The 23,403-nt window shown below is 50.6% G+C and overlaps 2 protein-coding genes across 6 annotated transcripts in view; one reads left to right on the top strand and one right to left on the bottom strand.

The window, feature by feature from the left end:
* KLHL18 (kelch like family member 18) overlaps positions 1-3,144 on the bottom strand; it is a 32,075-nt gene extending 28,931 nt beyond the window's left edge. For both annotated transcript variants that reach the window (XM_054192046.1, XM_054192047.1), the window contains exon 1: positions 2,951-3,144. In XM_054192046.1, the coding sequence (XP_054048021.1) occupies positions 2,951-3,091 (141 nt within the window). In that variant the 5' untranslated portion in view covers positions 3,092-3,144. The remainder of the gene's footprint in view (positions 1-2,950) is intronic.
* A 71-nt stretch (positions 3,145-3,215) lies between these two features.
* The window catches only part of KIF9 (kinesin family member 9), a 35,521-nt gene continuing 15,333 nt past the window's right edge, over positions 3,216-23,403 (top strand). Inside the window, exons 1-15 of one of the 4 annotated variants that reach the window (XM_054192054.1) lie at positions 3,216-3,299; positions 4,453-4,522; positions 6,217-6,360; positions 7,973-8,069; positions 8,716-8,881; positions 9,018-9,124; positions 9,931-10,155; positions 12,252-12,335; positions 12,460-12,552; positions 13,276-13,423; positions 14,996-15,060; positions 16,179-16,256; positions 17,675-17,743; positions 18,168-18,272; positions 22,168-22,223. In XM_054192054.1, the coding sequence (XP_054048029.1) occupies positions 6,242-6,360; positions 7,973-8,069; positions 8,716-8,881; positions 9,018-9,124; positions 9,931-10,155; positions 12,252-12,335; positions 12,460-12,552; positions 13,276-13,423; positions 14,996-15,060; positions 16,179-16,256; positions 17,675-17,743; positions 18,168-18,272; positions 22,168-22,223 (1,412 nt within the window). In that variant the 5' untranslated portion in view covers positions 3,216-3,299; positions 4,453-4,522; positions 6,217-6,241. Of the gene's footprint in view, positions 3,300-4,452; positions 4,523-6,216; positions 6,361-7,972; positions 8,070-8,715; positions 8,882-9,017; positions 9,219-9,930; positions 10,915-12,251; positions 12,336-12,459; positions 12,553-13,275; positions 13,424-14,995; positions 15,061-16,178; positions 16,257-17,674; positions 17,744-18,167; positions 18,273-22,167; positions 22,224-23,403 lie in introns of those variants that run through there. The other 3 variants (XR_008464927.1, XM_054192051.1, XM_054192053.1) reach the window with 3 other exon arrangements.

Raw genomic sequence — 23,403 nt, 5'->3', positions numbered from 1 at the left:
TTTGACATGGTCCCCCACAACATCCTTCTTTCTAAATGGGAGAGCTATGGATTTGATGGGCGGACTGTTGGATGGATGGGGAATTGGTTGGATGGTCACATCCAGAGGGTAGTGGTCAATGGCTCAATGTCCAGATGGAGATCGGTGACAAGCGGTGTCCCTCAGCGATCCGTATGGGGACCAGCACTGTTCAATAGCTTCATCAATGACAAGGACAGTGGGATTGAGCACACCCGCAGCAAGTTTGCGGATGACACAAAGCTGAGTGTCAAGGTGTCAGCCCTGAGGGACGGGATGCCATCCCAAGGGACCTGGGCTAGTTGGAGAAGGGGGCCCGTGTGAACCTCATGAGGTTCAGCAAGGCCGAGGGCAGGGTCCTGCACCTGGGTGGGGGCAACCCCCGGTCCCAGCACAGGCTGGGGATGGAGGGATGGAGAGCAGCCCCGAGAGAAGGGCTTGGGGGTGCTGGGGGGGGCAAAAGCTGGCCATGGGCCGGCAACGTGCGCTGGCAGCCCAGAAACCCCCCACAGCCTGGGCTGCATCCCCAGCAGCGTGGGCAGCAGGGCGAGGGGGGCATTCTGCCCCTCTGCTCCGCTCTGGGGAGACCCCCCTGCAGTGCTGCCTCCAGTGCTGGGGCCTCAGCACAGGAGAGACACGGAGCTGTTGGAGCGGGGCCAGAGGAGACCCCGGAGATGCTGGGAGGGCTGGAGCCCCTCTGCTGTGGGGACAGGCTGAGAGAGCTGGGGGGGTTCAGCCTGGAGAAGAGAAGGCTCCGGGGAGACCTTCCAGCCCCTTCCAGTCCCTCAAGGGGCTCCAGGAAAGCTGGGGAGGGACTCTGGAGCAGGGAGGGGAGCCATGGGACGAGGGGGAAGGGTTTTCCACTGACAGAGGGGAGATTGAGATGAGATATTGGGAAGAAATTGTTTGCTGTGAGGGGGGTGAGCCCCTGGCCCAGGTTGCCCAGAGAAGCTGTGGCTGCCCCATCCCTGGAGGGGTTCAAGGGCGGGTTGGTTGGGGCTTGGAGCAACCTGGGCTGGTGGGAGGTGTCCCTGCCCAGGCAGGGGGTGCCACTGGGTGGCCTTTAAGGTCCTTTCCAACCTAAACCGTTCTGTGAGTCTATGTTACGGCACAGAGTATCACAAATACCTCATCTTAGAAGGTAACGACCACTGCCAAGGAGGATCAGCACAGGGCTGTGCTCTTCACAACGAGCTTTCAGCCTGCAACAGAGTCCCTCTTTGCGGGAGGCTACAGCTGATGGACGGGGACAAAGAAGCCCCATGTAGCCCAGGGATGCACTCCAATCATGCGTCCTGCGGTCCCCGCGAAAGGCACAACCTTCGCCAGCTCCTTCTTTGGCAGCGGGAGGTAGGTGAAAAGTTTCAGCATGAGTAGGCTGGGAAACACCTTCACATTTAATTAAACTTCAGAGTTAATTCTGGAATGACTCAAGCAACCTCAGGAGGTGCATGTCGCACCCACCCCACAACAAACTCCTCTGCCTGTGAGCTCCTGGTCTGAAGGACTCCATGAAGGACTCCAGCATCTCCTGCCCGGCGTTGGCCACTCTCAAAGCCCCCAGAGCCCACCCCCGCAGAGCCAGGCACACAATCCTGAGGATTTACCCAGGTTATAGACGATTTCTTTGATGTAGGAAGTAGATATTCTTAAAAGATAAAGGTTTCCTAGGGAAAAGGTCTCTTTGCCCAGGGGTTGGAACAGAGGTTGGTCCATAAACATGCACCACCACCTCCCAAACCACTCCTCAGTGCTGGGACCACCACCGGAACGTGGAGGGGGGGGGGGGTCTGTTTCCTCCCGAAACGAGACATTTTACTGAATCACTCTGCCTGGCCGCTGGAGAAACCACGATGGTCCCAATGGAGATGGAGGCTGCACCTCCCACCCCGTCCCCAGGATGAGGGGCAGCATCAGGGATGGGGTGTCACCGGCATGTCCTGGCACCCACCCCGGGCTGGAGGTGCTCAGCATCCCCCTCACCCAAAAAGGGCCCTCACAGAGCCCCCCCACCTCCGGCTGGGGAAGACCAGCACCCCCAGATACACCACTAAGAGGGCTGGGGTCTCAGCACCGCCCTTCACTGCTGCCAAAAGCCATGGGAAGGGGGGGCCCTCCATTCCCCCCTTCTCCCCACCAAAGGGGCTGGGGGGGGGCCCCTGAGCGCCCCCTTATCCCCCACCAAAGGGGCTGGGGGGGGGGGGGCCTCAGCGCCCCCTTATCCCCCACCAAAGGGGCTGGGGGGGGGGGGGGCCTCAGCGCCCCCTTATCCCCCACCAAAGGGGCTGGGGGGGGGGGGGGGGCCTCAGCGCCCCCTTATCCCCCACCAAAGGGGCTGGGGGGGGGGGCCTCAGCGCCCCCTTATCCCCCACCAAAGGGGCTGGGGGGGGGGGCCTCAGCGCCCCCTTATCCCCCACCAAAGGGGCTGGGGCGGGGGGGGCCTCAGCGCCCCCTTATCCCCCACCAAAGGGGCTGGGGCGGGGGGGCCTCAGCGCCCCCTTATCCCCCACCAAAGGGGCTGGGGGGGGGGGGGCCTCAGCGCCCCCTTATCCCCCACCAAAGGGGCTGGGGGGGGGGGGGCCTCAGCGCCCCCTTATCCCCCACCAAAGGGGCTGGGGGGGGGGGGGGGCCTCAGCGCCCCCTTATCCCCCACCAAAGGGGCTGGGGGGGGTGTGTCTCGGCTCCCCCCCTTCTCCCCCAAAGGCACCCGAGGGGACCCCAACTGCCCCCTTCTCCACATCAAAGGGGCCGGGGGGGGGCCCTCGGCTACCCCCTTCTCCCCACCAAAGGGACCCTCAGCCTTCACCACCCGAGGGGACCCCAGCTGCCTCCTTCTCCCCGGCAAAGGGACCGGGAGGGGATCCCTCATCCCCACATCCCCCCTCAGGGCCCGGGGTCCCCTAGCCCCCACCGGGCCGGGCCGCGCCGCTACCTTGAGGGTCACGTCGCAGAGCTTGCCCTGCCGCCGGATCTCGCCCATCACGCCGTAACCGCGGCTGGGCAAATCGCCCACCGAGAAATGCACCAGGTCCTCAGGATCCAGCTCCGGCTCGGCAGCCGCCGCCTCCAGCATCTTCCCGGCCGCTCCCGCCGCTCCCCGCCTCGCTTCGCCTCCCCCGCGCCTTGTCCACGCCCGGCCGCCGTAGCGCGGCCTCCACCCCCCCCCACTTCCGCCTCCCGCCACTTCCGGGAGAGAACCGGAAGTGTCGGGTGCCATGGCAACGGCGTACACAGCCGCCGCGGCTTCCCCTCGCCCGAGCCCGGCTGAGGAGGGGGCGCAGGTAGGTGGGGGGGGGGGGAGCTGCCCTCCGGGGATCAGGGCGTTGTCACCCGCCTCCCCCGGCACTGTTGTTTCCACAGGCCGCATCAGCCCCACAGGCTTCATCCCCCTCCTCAAGGCTTCGTGCCCCTCCTCAAAGTCTCGTCCCCTCCTCAAGGTCTCATGTCCTCCTCAAGGCTTTCTCCCCTTCCTCAAGATCTTGTCCCCTCCTCAAAGCTTTGTCACCCTTCTCAAGGCCTCGTTCCCCTCCTTAAGCCTTCGTCCCCTTCCTCAAGTCTTCGTTCCCTCCTTGAGGCTTTGTTCCCCTCCTCGAGGCTTTGTTCCCCTCCTCAAGGCCTTGTTGCCTCCTCAAGGCCTCATCCCCTCCTCGAGGCTTTTTCCTCTTCCTCAAGTCCTCGTCCCCTCCTCAAGTCCTCATTCCCCTCCTCAAGGCCTCGTCCTCCTCCTCAAGGCCTCGTCCCCTCCTCAAAGCTTTGTCCCCCTCCTCAAGGCCTCGTTCCCCTCCTCAAGACTTCATCCCCTTCCTCAAGGCTTTGTCCCCTCCTCAATGAACAGGCTTCCCAGAGAGGTGGTGGAGTCTCCAACTCTGGAGACATTCAAAACCTGCCTGGACGCGTTCCTGTGTAACCTGCTCTGGGTGACCCTGCTCTGGCAGGGAGGTTGGACTAGATGATCTCCAGAGGTCCCTTCCAACCCTATGATTCTATGATTCTATGATTCTATGTCTCATCCCTCTCCTCTAGGCTTCATCCCCCTCCTCAAGGCTTCTTCCCCTCCTCAGCACTTTTTCCCCCTCCTCAAGGTCTCTTCCCCTCCTCGAGGCCTCGTGTTACCCCCTCAAGCTTTGTTCCCCCCCCCCACCTCAGGCGATGTCTCCGTAGGCCTCGCTGTCCCCTGTCCTCACCTCCTCAAGACCTTATTTCCCTCCTCAGGCCTTGTCTCCCCACCATCTCCTTCCCTGTCCAGGTCTGCTCAAACATGGGTGATCCTTCCCCTGTCCCCGCAGCCCCCCTCCTCCCCAGACCCCTCTCAAATCATCCTCCTTTGCCCATGTCCCCAGAAAGCAGGGCCGTGGGCATGGCTATCCACGGCATTCTCTGTGTTCCCCATTATCCCACACATCCTCATCCCACCTCTTCTGTCATCTCTCCTAGGCCACTGTGCACCAGCCACCTCACATCCTGCACTCTCTGCTTTGTTTGTCCTCAGCTGGGAAGGCAGCAGGTAATTCGGGGCCGTTCTCTCCCCCGTTCTCCTCGGGGCAGGGGTGGCCCTGGGCGTACAGATGGCCTGAGGTGCTGGGGCACAACTTTTGGTGTCCAACCGGCTGGATTCGACTCTCAAAGCATCACTAGAGTGTGAATTCTAGAGGCAGCCCCACTGTCACACCCCCTCAAAGCAGCTTTGCCTCCACAGTTTGCCTCTCGTGCTTATGACAAGGGCTAATGGCTTTAAACTAACAGAGGGGAGATTCAGACTAGATATAAGGAAGAAATGTTTTATGCTGAGGGTTGTGAAACCCTGGCCCAGGTTGCCCAGAGATGTGGGAGATGCCCCATCCCTGGAAATGTTCCAGGCCAGGTTGGATGGGGCTCTGAGCAACCTGGTCTGAAGATGTCCCTGCTCATAGCACGGGGATGGATTCAATGGCCTTTAAAAGTCCCTTCCCACCCAAACTAATCTGTGATTCTCTTCTATGATTCTATGATTTGTCGCAAGATTTTGTCCGTCCATGCTGGATAAGCTCAGGGCTCTCAGGCAGAACCAAAAGCCATACTTCATTGCTCCGAGTGCACGTTTCTGTGCCAATCAGCCCCAAAATCTCCATCTAAAATTTCCCTTTGGCACTAGTCTTTGTCTACGCACGTTGGCGTCTGCCTTCGTTGCAGAGATAATTGTGTTTCCATTAATTCTGAGCATAAATAGTCCGTTAATCTTGAGACTAACTAATAAGGGAATCCTGCCAGCTGCAGCTGCTCTATAAGGAGGGACCAAGGAACCTGGGTTTGGCACCTTGTTATAAAGAGCTTCAAAACCAACAGCCCGAGTTGCGACTTGTGGTTCGCTTTGCTTGGTTGGTTCACGTTGCGGGTGCTGAATGATGAGCGGAGGTAATGGCAAGTCTCGCTCTTGTCCTTTCAACATTTATTGTTCGGACTGAGGGAGGATGATTTAGTGGCGAAACAGCCAGAAACATTTTTGGTTAGCTGACCAATAAACATGTAGTTTTCTTCATAGTGCCTCAATAAAAAAGTCCACCGCAGACAAAAAAACACCCCAATTAATAATCAGATTGGTTGGATGCTTGGGGTATTGCTAATGAGCTGGAGAGCTTTTGGTCTCTACGCTGTCGGTTAGGAGTCTGCCAGAGAGGTGCTTCCCTGTTTCCTTCCCGTCTTCTGATGTTAGTAAGTACTCCCAGGAGGAATTGCTTTCTCTTAACGCCGAACAATGGGCATTGTTGCAGTGAGGAAAATTCCACTTGTTCTGAGTTTGTTCTGTCCCTCTCTGGTTCATATACGAGTTTTTGCCTAAAATTTTCCCTTGCTCCTTTTTCCTGCTGTGCTTCTTGCTGCAGCTCTGCAGAAATTAGGTTAATGGTTGGACTCGATGATCTTAAGCGTCTTTTCCAACCTAAATGATTCTGTGACTCTAAATAAAGCGCGTACCCCTCCAACGCTGGGATATATTTGTGTAGCAGAGTTTCGAGATCTCTAACAATCCCGACAAACAGCATTTCCACGCTGGTTACCAGTGTTAAAACTCCCTGTCTGTTTTCATTTCGTTCGTACCTGTGCTGCTCCTGCCTTTGTTTAGGCAGCGCTGGCACATTTTTTGGCAGCTTTCTGTGCGTGTCACTTAGAAGCAATCCTTATGGTGACATCCGTGCACTTCTTTATCACTGTGCTTTTTCACAGATCGTTTATTTGAAGACTGTCTCCCATGCAAAGAGATTATGGTCACGGTAACTTAGCACCATTTTGGATTCTACGGCGGGCGTTGTGTTGGCAGCGCTGCGGTAGTCTGGGAAAAGGAGAAGGCGCCCGCGGTCCCATTAGCAGGTAGTCATTCAAATGCTGACCTCTGTTTTAAATAAAGAGAAGTCTTGGTTCATATCTCTGTGTTTCTTCTTAGAGCAGTCACAGCAGATAAGGCAATGGAGAGATCACAAAAATACTTAATATACAAGAACTACAAAAGATTTTGTCTGAAAGCTGTTGCTAGATGTTACCCAACTATTGAGCACAGACCGTCTGTAGGAAACAGTTGAGAGAAAACATAGGATCTGCGTGTTCCAGGCATTTAAAAATACTCAGCTCAGGTTTCTCAGGTGGGGCTTTAGCAGCTGGATGTACCCCATGAGTCCTTCTCCCGAGGACGAGCCCTCTACCCTTGCCAGTTATTGCCAGCGACTTATTGAATTCGTGTTGACCAGAAAAGCAACATAAGAATTTCACAAAATCACAGAATCACAGAATCGTAGAGTTGGAAGGGACCTCTGGAGATCATCTCGTCCAACCCCCTGCCAGAGCAGGGTCACCCACAGCAGGTGGCACAGGAACGCGTCCAGGCGGGTTTGGGATGTCTCCAGAGATGGAGACTCCTCCACCTCTCTGGGCAGCCTGTGCCAGGGCTCTGCCACCCTCAAAGGGAAGAAGTTCCTCCTCATGTTTGGGTGGAACTTCCTATGCTCAGGTTTGTTATCCCTTGTCCTGTCGCTGGGCACCACTGAGAAGAGCCTGGCCCCATCCTCCTGACACCCCCCCTTTCAGTATTTATAAGTGTTGATAAGGTCCCCCCTCAGTCGTCTTTTTTCCAGACTAAAGAGCCCCAAATCCCTCAGCCTTTCTTCGCAAGAGAGGTGTTCCATCCCCTCATCATCTCGGTAGCCCTTTGCTGTCCCCTCTCCAGCAGGTCCCTGTCCTTCTTGAACCGGGGAGCCCAGAACTGGACCCAGTGCTCCAGGAGTTGTCAGGCACATGACTCTTTTTCTTCTGGAAACTTTAAGATCAGGTGTTCACTGGGAACTTAAAAATATTTTCGTGTATCAGTATAAAGAAGGGGTTACAAAGATATGAGACATGAATACTCAATACGGGCGGTAAACAAGGGAATTGCTGCTCAGAGCGTTGGAAATGTTGGCGTACCCACTGACTGCACGGCCTTTTGCCGTGCGGTGGATCCCTTTTAGGCTTGGTTTCGCCTCTAACACGTCTTACTCAAAGTCTCTGAAGCTTGAAACGAAGTTCTGGATGAAGTGACGTTCCAAAAGAGCAGGCTGCTGGGGGACTGACGGTACAGAAGCCTTCACGCACAGAAAACACTAGACAAAAGAAAACCCATCTCATATTCCTGCCATTATTTTGCTTTGCGAGGCTAAGCTTCTGTTGTCAAACACTAATGCGCCTGAAACACAAGAGGAAATAATGATCAGTGAGACCCTTCTTTTTCGACGTGCTCGGTTTTCTGAGCAGAACAATGTTGGAAAGAGTTTTCAGCAACTCAGTTGTTCCTAATAAAGGATGGAAACTGCAGCGGAACGTTTGTCAAGACTTTATTTTTAAACTTGGCTACTCTGTAGCTCGCCTTTTTTCCAACAAATAATATCACATTTAATTTTAGGGAGTGCAACGTTGTTGATTTTCCCTTTTTTTTTTTCCCCTCTCCCGTTAGAATGGACGCAGCAGCAAAGAGAGTCCATACGTTTGTGCGAGTCAAGCCAACAGCCGATTTTGCTCAAGATATGATCAAGTTTGGGCCAGACAACAAGGTAGAGAGAAAGAGATGGCAAGCGTGAAAGGTTTGGAATTTCGTTTCAGTTTCACCCACAGAAATGCAGAATTCTTCCGTTCCTTAAGGCCACGGGTGACGTTTTGGTGCACGTTGATTCCTGTTGCTTGCTGTTCTCTGCGCTGACAGGGGCTTGGGGTTTTCTATCAGCACGTGTGACTGTGGAAAACACACTTCTTGTGATACAGTCAGCAGAGAAAGTCTCAAAAGGACTGAGACTCTGACTGGTCCTTGAGGAATTCCCAGTGGGAACCACAATTCCAACCTGAGAGGTCTCCCTGGGGTACAGTCTGTTTCTCTCCCCCCATACGCAAGTTCCTGCCTTCACCTTCTCTTCCTTAACTAATAATTTCCCTGGGACACAAAATCAGACACGTCACGGAAAGGTAAACAGATTAGCTTAGCCACATTTCCTTTTTTTTAAAATATCTATTACCAGAAAATGCCATCCAGGTCAGTAAAACAATATTATTATTTGTGCTCCGTTTTCTACTTGCTTTCAGGTCTTCAGTGTTTGGTGGTTTTGGTTTTTTTTTGCTTTTTTGTTTGTTTTTTTTTTTTTTTCCCCAGACAATAACTGCTGAAACTCTTAATTGAAGTTATCTTCATCTCTTTTTGGGTTTCAGAGCATAGATATATACGTCAAAAAAGATGCCAGGAAAGGAGTTGTGAACAACAGGCAGACTGACTGGTCCTTTCGGCTGGATGGCGTCCTTCACAACACCTCCCAGGAACGGGCTTATGAGACCGTGGCTAAGAAATTGGTGTCCGAAGCTTTAATTGGCTATAATGGTAATTTGTTGCTATTTTTATTATTTTGACAATAAGTGGAGATTTGATCTGAGGGAGAGATCCTTCCGATGTTCCATTTGAGAAATGCAGAGGTTCCCTCCTGGCTTTATTCTTTTTGCTTTTCAATCTTTTCTAGGCACGATAATGTGCTATGGGCAAACGGGGGCTGGTAAAACTTACACGATGATGGGGGCGACGGCCGAGTACAAGCATCGAGGAATCATACCCCGGGCTATACAGCAGGTACTGGATCTGAATGGGAAAAGAGGCTGGAAGAAATAACACGGACTTCTCTTTTACCAGCTTTTGCTGGTATTTATAAAAGTGTTTTAAGACGGTGAATATGTTTTGTGTTTATCTCCACTAGTCCTCTTTTTTTTTCCCTTCATTTTTTCTAAGTGATGGTCATTCAAGAAATGAAGGAGCCTGGAAAACACAGTTAATTTGTACCTTTGTTTTACTACACCTTGTGCACTGAGAACGGTGACGTGTCAGAGCATTGGGATGGGGTTGGCTTGAAACATGCTGGTTTGTCGGTCCCGTTGCCGCATGGACACGTCCCTGTCCAGAGGCGCAAGTTTACAACTGCTTAGGGGGCAGGTCTGCTTATCTTTAGGCACTGATACTGCAGAAGGCTCTCCACTCCCACGAAGACAACGGACACGCACGGTGTGGGGCTGAGATAACGCATACAACCTGAAACAAAGACGGAAGGAATTCTGTAGTTACGCTTTATTGCCATTTGCAGAAGTTGTTCCTCTTTAATTCTACCGGCTCGCATAAAGCAGCTAGAACTCGCTGCTTTCCAGATGTAAGCAGGCCTTCCAAAGTGTTGTTTTCAAAACTAGCATTTTGAGAAATTGTATTAAAACTGTTGACTTCGCCCTGCCAGCCCTCAGGCAACCACCGCGCAGAATTAGCTACACACACGCAGATGCGCTTCTAGCTGCTCAGAAAGTTATAAATAGCTTCTCTGGAAAGCCGTAAATAGCTAATAATTCTGTTTGTGAACCAGCACCGCCACTGACAAGCTCTTTGTCTTTGTGTAGGTCTTCAAAGCGACTGCGCATTCCGTGGATCCTTTCGTTACTGTCCGAATATCCTACCTGGAGATCTACAATGAGACCTTGTTTGACCTTCTGTCCACCATGACGCGCAATGGGACCAGTGACATGCAGCTGGCTGTAGTGGATTGCCCACAGGGTGTTTACGTCAAGGGCTTATCTATACATGCAGTTAGCCACGAGGAGGATGCTCTAAATCTCCTTTTTGAGGCAAGGGAAAACAAATATTACACTTCCTCTGATTGTTATGTTTATTGGCTTAGCTGAGGGAGGAGGCAGTCGAGCAGGAGGTGGGTGGCCAGGACATCTGGAGGGAAGTTCAACCTTCTTTGTTCTCTTTGTTGTGGGTAGAAGAATTGGTAACTCTCTGTAGTCATGTCCTTCCAAGGAAAATGTCCCTGGCACAGAGATTCTGGAAGATCTCCATGGAGAAAACCTCTTTTTAGTGTACACCAGAGGAAATCAAGTGATGGGGGAAATATGTCAGGATGAGACCACAGAACGTAGTAGCATTGGAGCTTCCAGGCAGCACCAAAATAGTGAAGGCAGCCACAGAATCTGCCTTCATTTTGGAAGACTTGTCAGAAATACCAGCCACCTCCCTGGCCCCTCCAGCTGACTGAGATCCCAGGCAGCCAAAAAGACTTGTTTTCGTTACCCTGGTGATCACATAAGGGTGTCAGTGAGTGACTTTATACAAAGTGTACGATATTTGGGATCCTTTTAGACCCACCAGCTGGCCTACACTGGAATTTCTTCCTGAAAAACACACCCGCCTGTCCTAGCCATGTCCATGCTCCAAGAAAAGAATCTTGCCAGTGACATCTTCGGCAGATAGTTTGGGATGGTTGTGGCGCAGGTACTGTTTGTCAGATTTTACAGCACTGCGTTCACACAATGGGTGAGATTTGTGGAAGGAATTTGCTTACTTATTTCTGCATCTTTCTTTTTCTTGCGGGTGCTTTAGTTCCCCAGGAAAACATGAATAAATAATTGGTTCGGTATGCAGGAAGCACATTCTTACCAGGAGCCATCTGGTGCCCTTCAAATCTTTCACTTGCCTTTTTAATAATGGGACTGCTGCCCCTCTGCGCCCCTCTGGGAGACCCCCCTGCAGCGCTGCCTCCAGTGCTGGGGCCTCAGCACAGGAGAGACACGGAGCTGTTGGAGCAGGGCCAGAGGAGGCCCCGGAGATGCTGGGAGGGCTGGAGCCCCTCTGCTGGGGGGACAGGCTGAGAGAGCTGGGGGGGGTTCAGCCTGGAGAAGAGAAGGCTCCGGGGAGACCTTCCAGCCCCTTCCAGTCCCTCAAGGGGCTCCAGGAAAGCTGGGGAGGAACTCTGGATCAGGGAGGGGAGCCATGGGACGAGGGGGAAGGGTTTTCCACTGACAGAGGGGAGACTGAGATGAGATATTGGGAAGAAATTGTTTGCTGTGAGGGGGGTGAGCCCCTGGCCCAGGTTGCCCAGAGAAGCTGTGGCTGCCCCATCCCTGGAGGGGTTCAAGGCCAGGTTGGACGGGGCTTGGAGCAACCTGGGCTGGTGGGAGGTGTCCCTGCCCAGGGCAGGGGGGTGGAACGAGATGGTCTTTAAAGTCCCTTCCAACCTGAAACATTCCTGGATTCTATGATTCTATGACTTAAAGTCCCGAGCGTGGAGCCAGTCACTGACTTTCCAGCTCTCAGAGGTCATTGTCCTTTGAGACCCAGGCTGTGAAACCTGTTGACAAGTGCATTTCTATGCTCTGGATTCTTCCGTTTCCTTTTCTGCCTCCCAGGCTGGCAGTCCATCTCTCTGACGGACTGGCGCTGCCAACAAGCAGTTGCAACATCATTTTCAGCGTTGCTTTCCTTTCCTGTAAGTTGGCGTTACAAATCCCTGGCCGTCATATATATGTGCGCGTTTTCTGGGTGACATTTGAAGCTTGGGGAGCTCTTTGGTTTTTCTAGTCATCAAGAAACCGAAAGAGCCAGGGAGGTGTTGCCGCTGAGCAAGGCTTGCCTGACTCTTCCTCAAAGAGCCGCAGATCGGTGAGCTGAGTCTTGAAAGTGGAAATGCAGATAATGCGGTCTCCGGTAAAAGGCATCATTACAGTAAACAGTGACCTTTACCAACCGCAGCGTGAAGTGCTTTGAGAGCCCTTTGAGTAAGAAAATGAGGCAAATAGAGCGAGGTCCTGCTCCGGCTGCTCTAACCAACTGATGGGTGTTACAGGCTCTACGTATTTAGCTGTGGGGATTTCTAATTTTCCTGTATTCTACCAACGCAGAGGTTTAAAACCACTGTCTTCAATTTTGACTTCATGTGCAGGGCGAGACCAACAGAGTGATAACAGAGCACACACTGAATAAAAATTCATCCAGGTCCCATTGCATCTTCACTATTTATATCGAGGTAAGAGCTCCAGCAGGTTTTTTTATACGGACTCAAATGGCTGAGGATCTTTACATATCTGTTTTTTACTGTACTTCAGTTTTGTCTGCTGCTAAGTACAGTTTATATTCTTTCCCCCCCTCAGTCTCGTTTCAGAGCTTTCTCAGACGGCAAATGCATTAACTCTAAAATCAACTTAATAGATCTGGCAGGCTCAGAGAGACTGAGCAAGACGGGAGTAAGTAATGGGAGAAATATTTCAGTCTGTGGTGAAGAGCCCAGTCATCAGCATGGTGGAGGTGAAATTACGGGTTTTCCCCACAACTGATTTTCAGCCTGTGATGTGTAGGAGAGACTGTGACGAGTTGCAAGTCACATTAATACATCAGAAAGTGCTCAGTTGTTTACTGCTGCTGCATATGATCTCTAAATCCACATGGACGCGACTCCCCTCCCGCAGGCGCCTTCCAACCTGACCCAAATTCCGTTAGTTTATTTGACTCTATGATTTCTCCGCAAAAGAAAAGGCTGGTGCCATCAACTGTTAAGACAAAGAACCCCTCATTTTCTTCTTCATTCCATGAGGCGCAGCGCAAATCCCCCACTTTTGGTCACAGCAGGCAAACTGGTGAACATTTCTTAGAGCCCTAGGGCTCAACAACTGAAAGCTCCTCAGGTCCCGTGTCACATTCTATATTGATCAGAATAGAAATCGCATCAAATATATGTTACCCTTTGGGAAGCAAAGCCAATGGTCTTGGTAGGCTTGTAATGAAAAATTGAGTCTCAAAATTTGTTTTCGAAATGAAGAAAGCTCCAGATCATGAATTTATTGGGTCTGAATTAGGTCCTTACCCTCGCAGTCAAGCAGAGTTGTCCCCTTGGTAAGGAATACGCCATATTCTGGGGTGCAGCCAGAAACACGTGTTGTGGAGGCTTTGCCTTTTGATCTTCATTGCAGTCTGAAGGACAGGTTCTGAAAGAAGCCACGTACATCAACAAGTCTCTGTCGTTCCTTGAGCAAATCATCATTGCCCTGGCTGATCCTAAGAGGGACCACATCCCCTTCCGGCAGAGCAAGCTCACTCACGTTCTCAAGGACTCGCTAGGTAAGAGCTGGGCCTTGCAACAGCCCCAGATACGCTTCTTAGAAAACAGCCTTGTTTCAATGAGCATGTTCCATCCTAAGACCTCCTGGAGAGCATCTCCATGGAAAGAGACCTGGGAGTCTTGGTGGACAACAGGATGCCCATGAGCCAGCAATGTGCCCTCGTGGCCAAAAAGGCCGATGGCATTCTGGGGGGCATCAAGAAGAGTGTGGCCGGCAGGTCAAGGGAGGTCATCCTCCCCCTCTGCTCTGCCTTGGTGAGGCCACACCTGGAGTCCTGTGTCCAATTCTGGGCTCCCCGGTTCAAGAAGGACAGGGAACTGCTGGAGAGGGGACAGCAAAGGGCTACCAAGATGATGAGGGGACTGGAACACATCTCTTATGAAGAAAGGCTGAGGGATTTGGGGCTCTTCAGTCTGGAAAAAAGATGACTGAGGGGGGATCTTTCAACACTTATAAATACTTCAAGGGGGGGTGTCAGGAGGATGGGGCCAGGCTCTTCTCAGTGGTGCCCAGCGACAGGACAAGAAGTAATGGGCACAAACTTGAGCATAGGAGGTTCCATCTCAACATGAGGAGGAACTTCTTTGCTGTGAGGGTGGCAGAGCCCTGGCACAGGCTGCCCAGAGAGGTGGGGGAGTCTCCGTCTCTGGAGACATCCCAAACCCGCCTGGACGCGTTCCTGTGCCACCTGCTGTGGGTGACCCTGCTCTGGCAGGGGGTTGGACTGGGTGATCTGCAGAGGTCCCTTCCGACCCCCGCCATTCTGTGATTCTGTAAGACCATAACACATAAACACATGTAACTCATCATTGTTCAAAGGATGGCTGTGTTTCCTCATCAAGTAAAACAGCAGGCGCAGGAGACGGTATAAAGCCCACACGGATCAAACCAGTAGAAATTCACAAAACCTTAGTTAGAATAATTAAAAAAAACTTGCCACCAAAAAAACCCCCCGTTGTGTGTTACAAGCCTTTTCGGATGCTCCTGCTTTAGCATCAGGCTGCAGATGATAAACCCAAAGCTGTGGTGCATCGTGAATCCACAGGAAAGGCTTGGGCTCTTGGAATGCCAGCTGGATTCATGGGAGGAGAAAGCAGTTGAAAACAGGCTGTAGACTTTTGTGTGGAGTAACCGAAGTCACCAGAAATGAGAGTGAAGTTTGAGGCATTTCAAGCAGCACAAGCCTTGCGTTGTCGCTTTTCGGAGAGGCAGCGACTACGTCCTGCCAGGTTCCCCGCTATTCGATTTAGGCTTTTAAAATCCTCGGCTCCGGTTTTCCCGATTTCAGGCTTTCACAGTTTGTATTCCCATCTTCTTACTGCATCATCGCCACTCGAGAAACACATTTTACCTTTATTCCTAAGTCCTTCTGTGCCGCTGTGTTTCTGTGCCCATGGGAACTTTAGAGGGACGGTTACAAACTGGCTGTGTTCTTTCTTACTTCTTTTTCTCTATTTTAGTCAGCACATAATACAATACATTTCAGAAAAGGAAACAACAAAAAAACTGCGAATTATATTCTTTGCCTTTTTTTTTTTTTATTATTATTATTTATTTTTTTTTTTCCCAGGGGGAAACTGCAATACTGTCCTAGTGGCAAATATCTGCGGGGAAGCTGTGCATGTCGAAGAGACTGTAAGTTGAACCGATTTCTGCAGAATTAAAGTCTTGTTCCCGCTGCTGTTGCAGTTGGCCGTAGCTGGGTTTAAAGAATAGTCTCTGGAGGGCTATGGCAGGACTCCCGGAGAAACACCTTGCCTAATTCCTCAGAAATATTGGATAGCTCAGTCTTATCTCAAGGGCTCAGAAACCAGATTGCTCTCGCCAGCCTGCTTTGTGATGCAAACAGACGAGTGGTAAGCGGCCCAGGGGAAAAGAAGAGCTTGAAATAGAGCAGGCACAAGCAGCTAAAATCTCAGCCCGCTGGAGAGTGTTAATTATTCTTCTCGGTTCCACTCTACGACTGTGTTTGAACGGTACATCACATAATGAGGTCAACGGAATTGCGCCCGTTCCCATCTGGCTTTCAGCTGGTTCAGGAATCAGGAGTAACCTCCTAAGAGTAAGGGTTTGGGTTTTTTTTAACCTGCAAGTTAATGAGATGGGCGAAAAGTCTCCCTGCGCGAACTGGATCGACTTAACCGCATCTGCAACGCAGAGGAGGGAATCGCTTTGCTCTTTGCCAAGAAAGTTTTAGGTAGCCAAAAAAAAAAAAAAAAAATGTAAACACAGACACCTGGTACGCAGTTGCCTTCAAGGCGGGGTTGTTTTTATCGTCTCCGTGTGGTCTAACAGCGTCTTAAAAACTTGTAATATTACCGAGGAGGCAGCTGCTGTACTTTGCGTCGAGAGGAGGATTTTCAGCCTGCAGTGGCTTCCCCTCGAGATGCCCCAACTGCGGGAATTAAGCTTGAAGGCCCTTAATGTGTGATTTGGAGTTTTTTAGGATGTGTTAATTTTGCTCGGAAATGGGTGTGGGTATTTTTGCGATCGCAGCTCCGGCACGCCAAGAGCTGCCCGCGTGCAGAACGGAAAAGACAAAGAGATGATCTGAAGCTGGTTAATCACATAAAAGCCAGCGAGCACTAGGAGATACGCTCCTGGAATGAGAAATCCTATACTGCTCCCTGCAGTTGAATGGCTTTTGTATTTCTGTGTTTTGGGATCTGAGATGATCAAGTAGTAACAGCTTACGAAAATTACATCCTTGCCAATCTCTCTTTCAGTTACCTAAAAAACCATGTTTTTTTCAGTTGTCGTCTCTTCGTTTTGCTACCAGAATGAAATGGATCACAACGGAGCCGGTCATCAACGAGACGTACGACCAAGAGGTATGTAGAGGAAGGGAGTGGAAGAAGGCATATTTTCTCAAGGTTCGTTGATATTTAGGATAATGACCTTAAAAACCAGAGGGAAATTTGGTGGTTTAATGAATTACCGCTCATCAGCCAAGCTGACGCGTGTTGAGTTTAGGTATACGATAAAATGGATTAGTATCACAGCTTTTTCATCGGTATTTAATTCCAATTACCTCGAGTATGCTTGAGGGTACGGTCATGCAGATGGTCGCATCTTCCCTGGCGTGTGGTAACTCTTTCAATGGCATACGTAGGAGTCCGTAATTTTTGTGCTAAGATTCACCTCTTAACAGAGACGTTAAGTTGTGGACTACTCTCCTGGCATGCAGGGAAATCATCTCCCGTCCTACCTGCAGCTTCACACAGCTTTATCCCCAGTGCTGCTGGTTACGAGACATTTTTGCCACAAACACAGGACTTGTTTAAACAAGGAAATAGTTTAAAGAAAACGATCACAGTGTTTTAGATGTCCTGAGTGCACTTTTGCAGCTGGAACCGAGCTGGCAGCAGTAAACGCTCTATGAATTACCGATAGCCCAAAGAACAAGTTTAGAATGATCTGATCCTTCACACATGGGGTGTGTGAGAACCCGGCTGTATTTCACCTCACTGGCAAGCGGAGAAACAGCTGGGGAGTTCCCCCCAACAGCTTCCAGAAGGAGTATCCCGCTTCCAGAAGGAGTATCCCGCTTCCAGAAGAACCTGTGCAACAAACTCTCTTTTCCTCTTCAGTCCCTTTCATTTTTGTTGAGATGCGTGGAGTGGAGAAGAATAGCCAAAAGCGTAGTGTTTAAGGGAAACTATTGTGCTTCGATGCTCAACAGGTCACTTGAAAAGCAGCTCAGTATCCAATTCTCGCTGAATCCCCAGGAGATTTGTGCGCCCACACCTTTCTGGAAACACTTTCTAAATAGTGAATGTTTGAAGGTGTTCCACGTGATGGAGAAATTCAATCAAATACACCACAGGAGACTCCCTCCTCTATTAAAGTTAATGTCAGAACTCAGTAAGGGTCAGAGTGGACACCTGAATACTTTGCTTTCAAGATAATATCTCATAGTCCAGAACTTGATGGCCCCTACAGTAACCAGATCAGGAAAGCATCAAATTAAAAACCAGGTGGCCCTTCTTCTGGTGGCTTAGGCTGGCTCTGCAGGCAGCACGCCCAGGACACCACAGAAGCTGTCTCCCTGGAAGCTAATCAAAGGCAAAGCGATTTCCAGACTCACAGCTTCGCCGATGCGAACCCGACAGCAAACCCCGGGGGAGCTGGCACACAGCTGGGATGTTCTCTAGCAGCCGGTTTAATGCTGCTTTTCACCAGTTTTTTTCTCCAGTAGCATTTAGTGATTTGCTCACCCCTTTTTTTTTTTTCTTTTTTTTCCTGCTAGGGGACAGTGAAAGCTTTGGAGAAGGAGATTATTCTTCTAAAGCAGGAACTGGCCATGCACGACAGCTTGGTAAGGAATAGGCTGCATTGTCTTAGACGGGACCTATTTAAGGCTTTGTCACGATCTTTGTTTTGCAGTTGGATCAGTTAACTCAGCGTCCAGTGCGATTGTATTCCTTCTGCTTCCAGAAGGGGTTTAGGCAGAGCTCTGAAGATCCCATGCGGTGAGGCTGTGGTGCAGCATCACTCCCCATCCGCAGATGTTTCTTTCAAGCTCTTGAAGCCCTCCTCTTCTTTGGTTGAAATGTGGAGGGGAACGCCTTGCTTTCAGCATGCTCCCAAGTCCTGCCGACTCAGACGACGAGAAGTCGCAATCACAAATTAAACATAAGGCTTCCCTGGGCGCAGTAGAGCAATGTCAGGTGTTCGCCCAACTAATACTTGCTTAGCTTTTTGTCATTCGCTGATACTCACTGGTTCACCTTTTTTCTTAGGTAAATCGTTCTTTGGTGACTTATGACCCTCTGACTGACGTCCAGATAGCAGAGATTAAGTCTCAAGTCCATAAATACCTAAAAGGAGACGTGGATGAAATTGATGTAAGTAGCTTTGTAGTAGAGAAGGACTTAAATACCGACTCCATCCCATTTTACTCCAAGACAGCAGCAATGAAAATGCCTTCTGAAGAGGCTATCTATAACCCTAAAAGTGCTACAGAATTGTGATATTTCTTTTTTTTCTGCATCTTAAGGGGTGTGTCCTTGTTTTCATCCCATTTTTACTTTTTTTGGAAGCTTGAGGAGACTTTTCCTCAGTCCTGAAACCCTTTGAATTGGTCTATTTGGAACTTCTTTAAAGAATGAATTTCAAAATTTGGCCCTGCCAATGTCATACCACATCTTTGCAAAGTGTGTTGCCAAAATACGCCCGGTCTTTTAGAGACAGGTTCATTAGGGCAGGGTTTCTCCACTTGAAACTACGCGTTGACTGCAAAATGATTGCGAAAAGAAACAGCAAAAGTCCTGCAAACGCAAATATTCCTGTGGGGGCAAAGAGGAAAATGTAAAGAAAATGGAAGTCATAAATGCACACTCAGAGTTACTGTAAAGTTTTGTTTGGTTGGGAACAGAAGCCACTGCGACAACAGTGCAGTAGCTGCTGGAAGACTGTTTTCCAAACAGTTAGATAACCCTTTAGCTTAAACAAAACACTTGAGACATTCCCTCTCATTTCATGTAATCCTTATCTACTGTTCCCCATGGAATTCTCATGGAAAAACTGGCTGCTCATGGCCTGGATGAGCATAGGATCTGCTGGATCAAGCCCTGGCTGGATGGACGGTCCCCAAGAGGGGTGGTCACTGGAGTTAAATCCACCTGGCGGCCAGTCACAAGGGCTCAGTGGTGGGACCATTTCTGTTTAACATCTTTATTGATGATCTTGATAAGGACATAGAGTGTATCATCAGGAAGTTCGCAGATGACACCAAGTTAAGCGGGAGTGTTGATCTGCACGAGGATAGGGAGGAGCTACAGAGAGACTTGGATAGATTGGACCGATGGGCCAACGCTAACGGTACGAGCTTCAACAAGGCCAAGTGCCAGGTCCTGCACTTGGGCCACAACAACCCCAAGCATCGCAACGGGCTTGGGGCAGTGTGGCTGGAGAGCTGCCCGGCGGAAAAGGACCTGGGGCTTCTAATTGACAAGCGGCTGAACATGAGCCAGCAGTGTGCCCAGGTGGCCAAGAGGGCCAATGGCATCCTGGCTTGTATTAGAAATAGTGTGATCAGCAGAAAGAGGGAGGTGATTGTCCCCCTGTACTCAGCACTGGTGAGGCCACACCTTGAGTATTGTGTCCAGTTTTGGGCACCTCAATACGAGAGAGATATCAAGGTGCAGAGGAGGGCAAGGAAGCTGGTGAAGGGCCTGGAGAATAAATCTGATGAGGAGCGACTGAAGGAGCTGGGACTGTTTAGTTTGAGGAAGAGGAGGCTGAGTGGAGACCTCATCACTCTACAACTACTTGAAAGGACATTGTAGAGAGGTTGGTGCTGGTCTCTTCTCACAGGTAATTAGTGATAGAACAAGAGGGAATGGCTTCAAGCTGTAACAGGGGAGGTTTAGGCTGGACATTAGGAAAAAATTCTTCACAGAAAGAGTGGTCAGACACTGGGAGGTGGTGGAGTCGCCATCCCTGAATGTGTTTAAGAGTCATTTAGATGCGGTGTTGGGGGATATGGTGTAGGGGAGAACTCTGTAGAGTGGGGCTGATGGTTGGACTTGATGATCCCAAGGGTCTTTTCCAACCTAAATGATTCTATGATTCTCTCAAAGTCCCTGGTTTATCCCTCCAGCAGGCAGGAATGAAGCGGAAAAAGGTCTTATGTGAAGGTGTGTTTTACCTGGGCTGCCAAATGTGATGCGGGTGTGAGTGGAGCAGGGAAGGTAGAGAAGGACTAAGGAGTTTCACACAGGGAAGGATGTCTTCAGTGGCACTGAAGGATTTTCTAGAGAGAGGGTTGAGAACAGAGGTAGAGCATTTCATAGCTTGGTCCAGTCTTTTGGACCTTGGGAGAGCTGAGTGCCGATTTCTGCTCAGTGACAGACTGCCCATTACGTGTCTGTCCGTGCCTCTGCTCATCATCTCCAAAACAGAGATAACGGCATGGCTCGACCGCACTGATTTGTTTCAATGGGGAAGAGGACAAAAGATAGTGCTCTGGCAGTTCCAAGTACTCAAGCAGTCTTGGGCAGCAGTGAAAAGCGAAGTAGCATCGTAAATCTGCAAGGTCACCAGATGCCATATATGTCATTTGTAAAATTCATAGAATCATAGAATAGAATCATAGAATCATAGGGTTGGAAGGGACCTCTGGAGATTATCTAGTCCAACCCCCCTGCCAGAGCAGGGTCACCCACGGCAGGTTACACAGGAACACGTCCGGACGGGTTTGGAATGTCTCCAGAGAGGAGACATTCCATATAAGGACGGCACACAACGTGTCGCTGAACCCCAAAACCCAACGAGCCGGAATAAGTCATCAATACCATCCCATTCACTTAATAAAATGGGACGGGACTTGGGAATGAAGGTTAAAACTTCCCTTGGGTCCTGGTCTTGCAAATGCTGGGACTGGGATTGCCACCGCTTAGCGCACAATCTTTGTTCAACGCCACTGGATTACGGAGCAAGAGAATCACAGAATCACAGAATGGTAGGGGTGGGAAGGGACCTCTGGAGATCATCTAGTCCAACCCCCTGCCAGAGCAGGGTCACCCACAGCAGGTGGCACAGGAACGCGTCCAGGCGGGTTTGGGATGTCTCCAGAGATGGAGACTCCACCACCTCTCTGGGCAGCCTGTGCCAGGGCTCTGCCACCCTCAAAGGAAAGAAGTTCCTCCTCATGTTGAGGTGGAGCTTCCTATGGTCAAGTTTGTGCCCGTTACCCCTCGTCCTGTCGCTGGGCACCACTGAGAAGAGCCTGGCCCCATCCTCCTGACACCCCCCCTTTCAGTATTTATAAGTGTTGATAAGGTCCCCCCTCAGCTGTCTTTTTTCCAGACTAAAGAGCCCCAAATCCTTCAGCCTTTCTTCATCAGAGAGATGTTCCAGTCCCCTCATCATCTTGGTAGCCCTTTGCTGTCTCCTCTCCAGCAGTTCCCTGCCCTTCTTGAACCGGGGAGCCCAGAACTGGACCCAGTGCTCCAGATGTGGCCTCCCCAGGGCAGAGCAGAGGGGGAGGATGACCTCCCTCCACCTGCTGGCCACACTCTTCTTGATGCCCCCCATGATGCCATTGGCCGCCTTGGCCACAAGGGCACATTGCTGGCTCGTGGGCATCCTGTTGTCCGCCAGGACTCCCAGGTCTCTTTCCACCGAGCTGCTCTCCAGCAGGTCACCCCCAACCTGTCCTGGTGCAGGGGGTTATTCCTCCCCAGGTGCAGCACCCGACACTTGCCCTTGTTGAATTTCATAAGGTTGCTCTCCGCCCAACTCTCCAGCCTGTCCAGGTCTCTCTGGGTGGTGGCACAGCCTTCCGGTGTGTCAGCCACCCCCCCCAGCTTTGTGTCATCAGCAAACCTGGTGAGGGTGCACTCTATCCCCCCATCCAGGTCATTGATGAATGTATTGAATGGCGCTGGACCCAGCACTGACCCCGGGGGAGCACCACTCGTCACTGACCTCCAAATATTACAATATTTACAAAATTATTGTAAATAAGTTGTAACTTGATAGCTTGAACTTCAAGTTGCTCCGTTGAATTTACTCCGGTCTATCAGATTCCTCTCTCTTTAAAAACCTCCTCAGGGGGTGCAATGTGTCCACCTCCAGCCTGGCTCTCAAGTGCAGGATAAAGGTAACTCTCCTTGAGCGTGGGTACCCAGCAAGCGGAAAGCAGAGTCCTCAAAATCTGAAATACTTGAATCAGTGCAGCCGACCACAGCATAGAAATGCCTACCCGTGTCTTTACCGTATGCGTCTCTTCCCCAGATAGTGAACGTCAGGCAAGTCCAGGAGGTTTTTAAGCAGTTCAAACTGGCTGTAAGGTAAGATGTCCAAAGTCGATGCCTTTCACAGTAAGGTTTAGAAATTCCACCAAGCTTTCGTCTGTGATATCACGCCACGACATTGGGGAAGAATCATTACAGGCAATCTTTTGTAACTGAAAACACAATTCCGGACACATTCTGCTGGCCTTTGCACCAGAAGACTATTGCCTCGAACCTTCCAGTGCTCGTAAGTCACGTGCAAGGGTAAACTTCACTGATCTGGGGATCAGTCTCAGAACAGTCTCGCCACACCAGCATCTAAAAGTCATCAAATTTACTTATTTTTTTAGAAATTGTGGTAAAGCAAAGTCCTAAAGCAATTTGAAGGCGCATGATAAGAAGGCTCTGTGGCTATTTCCAGCGAGGCGCTCTCTGATGTGCGGTGCGCGATGGGAGAAAGCGTGAAAGTGGCTATTCGAAAATGTCACCAGCGGGTGATGAAAGTTGGTTTTGAAGGAGGGAAGGTGAATGACAGGCTGGAAAAAAAAAAAATCCTAAACATTAGGACAAATTGATGAGGACAAAATGAACTTCCATGTCATGAAATAGAAGAGAACGAAGAATAAGGGCATTAGGTATTGCAGCAGTGGCCTGGCTGGGCAGCAGAGGTTTCTACTCACAGGGGTGACATTGCGATGTTGCTGTAGGAAATCTGCCTGCCCTCGAGAAACCTGAATGAACACAAGTGCCTGTGGTACGTCATCAGGTTGGGCAGCCAGGTTTTGCTGGGACCCAAGACCAAAATGGGTTTCATGGTAAAATGTTGCCCGCTTATTATTTATTTTTTTTTAACTTGGACTCTTTCAATTGTTCTGACACAGTGGGCTTTAGTCTTTTTTAACTTGCAGATTCTCTAACGATTATATGGGCAGAGAAGAACCAAATGAGGTTCAACAAAAGCAAGTGTAGGGTCCTGCACCTGGGAAGGAAGAATGCCAAACACCAGTATAGGTTAGGGGCGGACATGCTGGGAAGCAGCTCTGAGGAGAAGGACCTGGGGGTCCTGGTAGACAGCAAATTATCCATGAGCCAGCAGTGTGCCCTTGTCGCCAAGAAGGCCAATGGCATCCTGGGCTGCATAGGGAAGACTGTGGCCAGTAGGTCGAGGGAGGTCATTCTCCCCCTCTACTCTGCACTGGTGAGGCCACAACTGGAGTACTGTGTCCAGTTCTGGGCT

Source organism: Rissa tridactyla, chromosome 2 (genome assembly GCF_028500815.1).
Source record: "Rissa tridactyla isolate bRisTri1 chromosome 2, bRisTri1.patW.cur.20221130, whole genome shotgun sequence".
NCBI lineage: Eukaryota > Metazoa > Chordata > Aves > Charadriiformes > Laridae > Rissa > Rissa tridactyla.
Note: the sequence above shows the minus strand (reverse complement) of the source record. Positions and strands in the feature narration are given on the sequence as shown.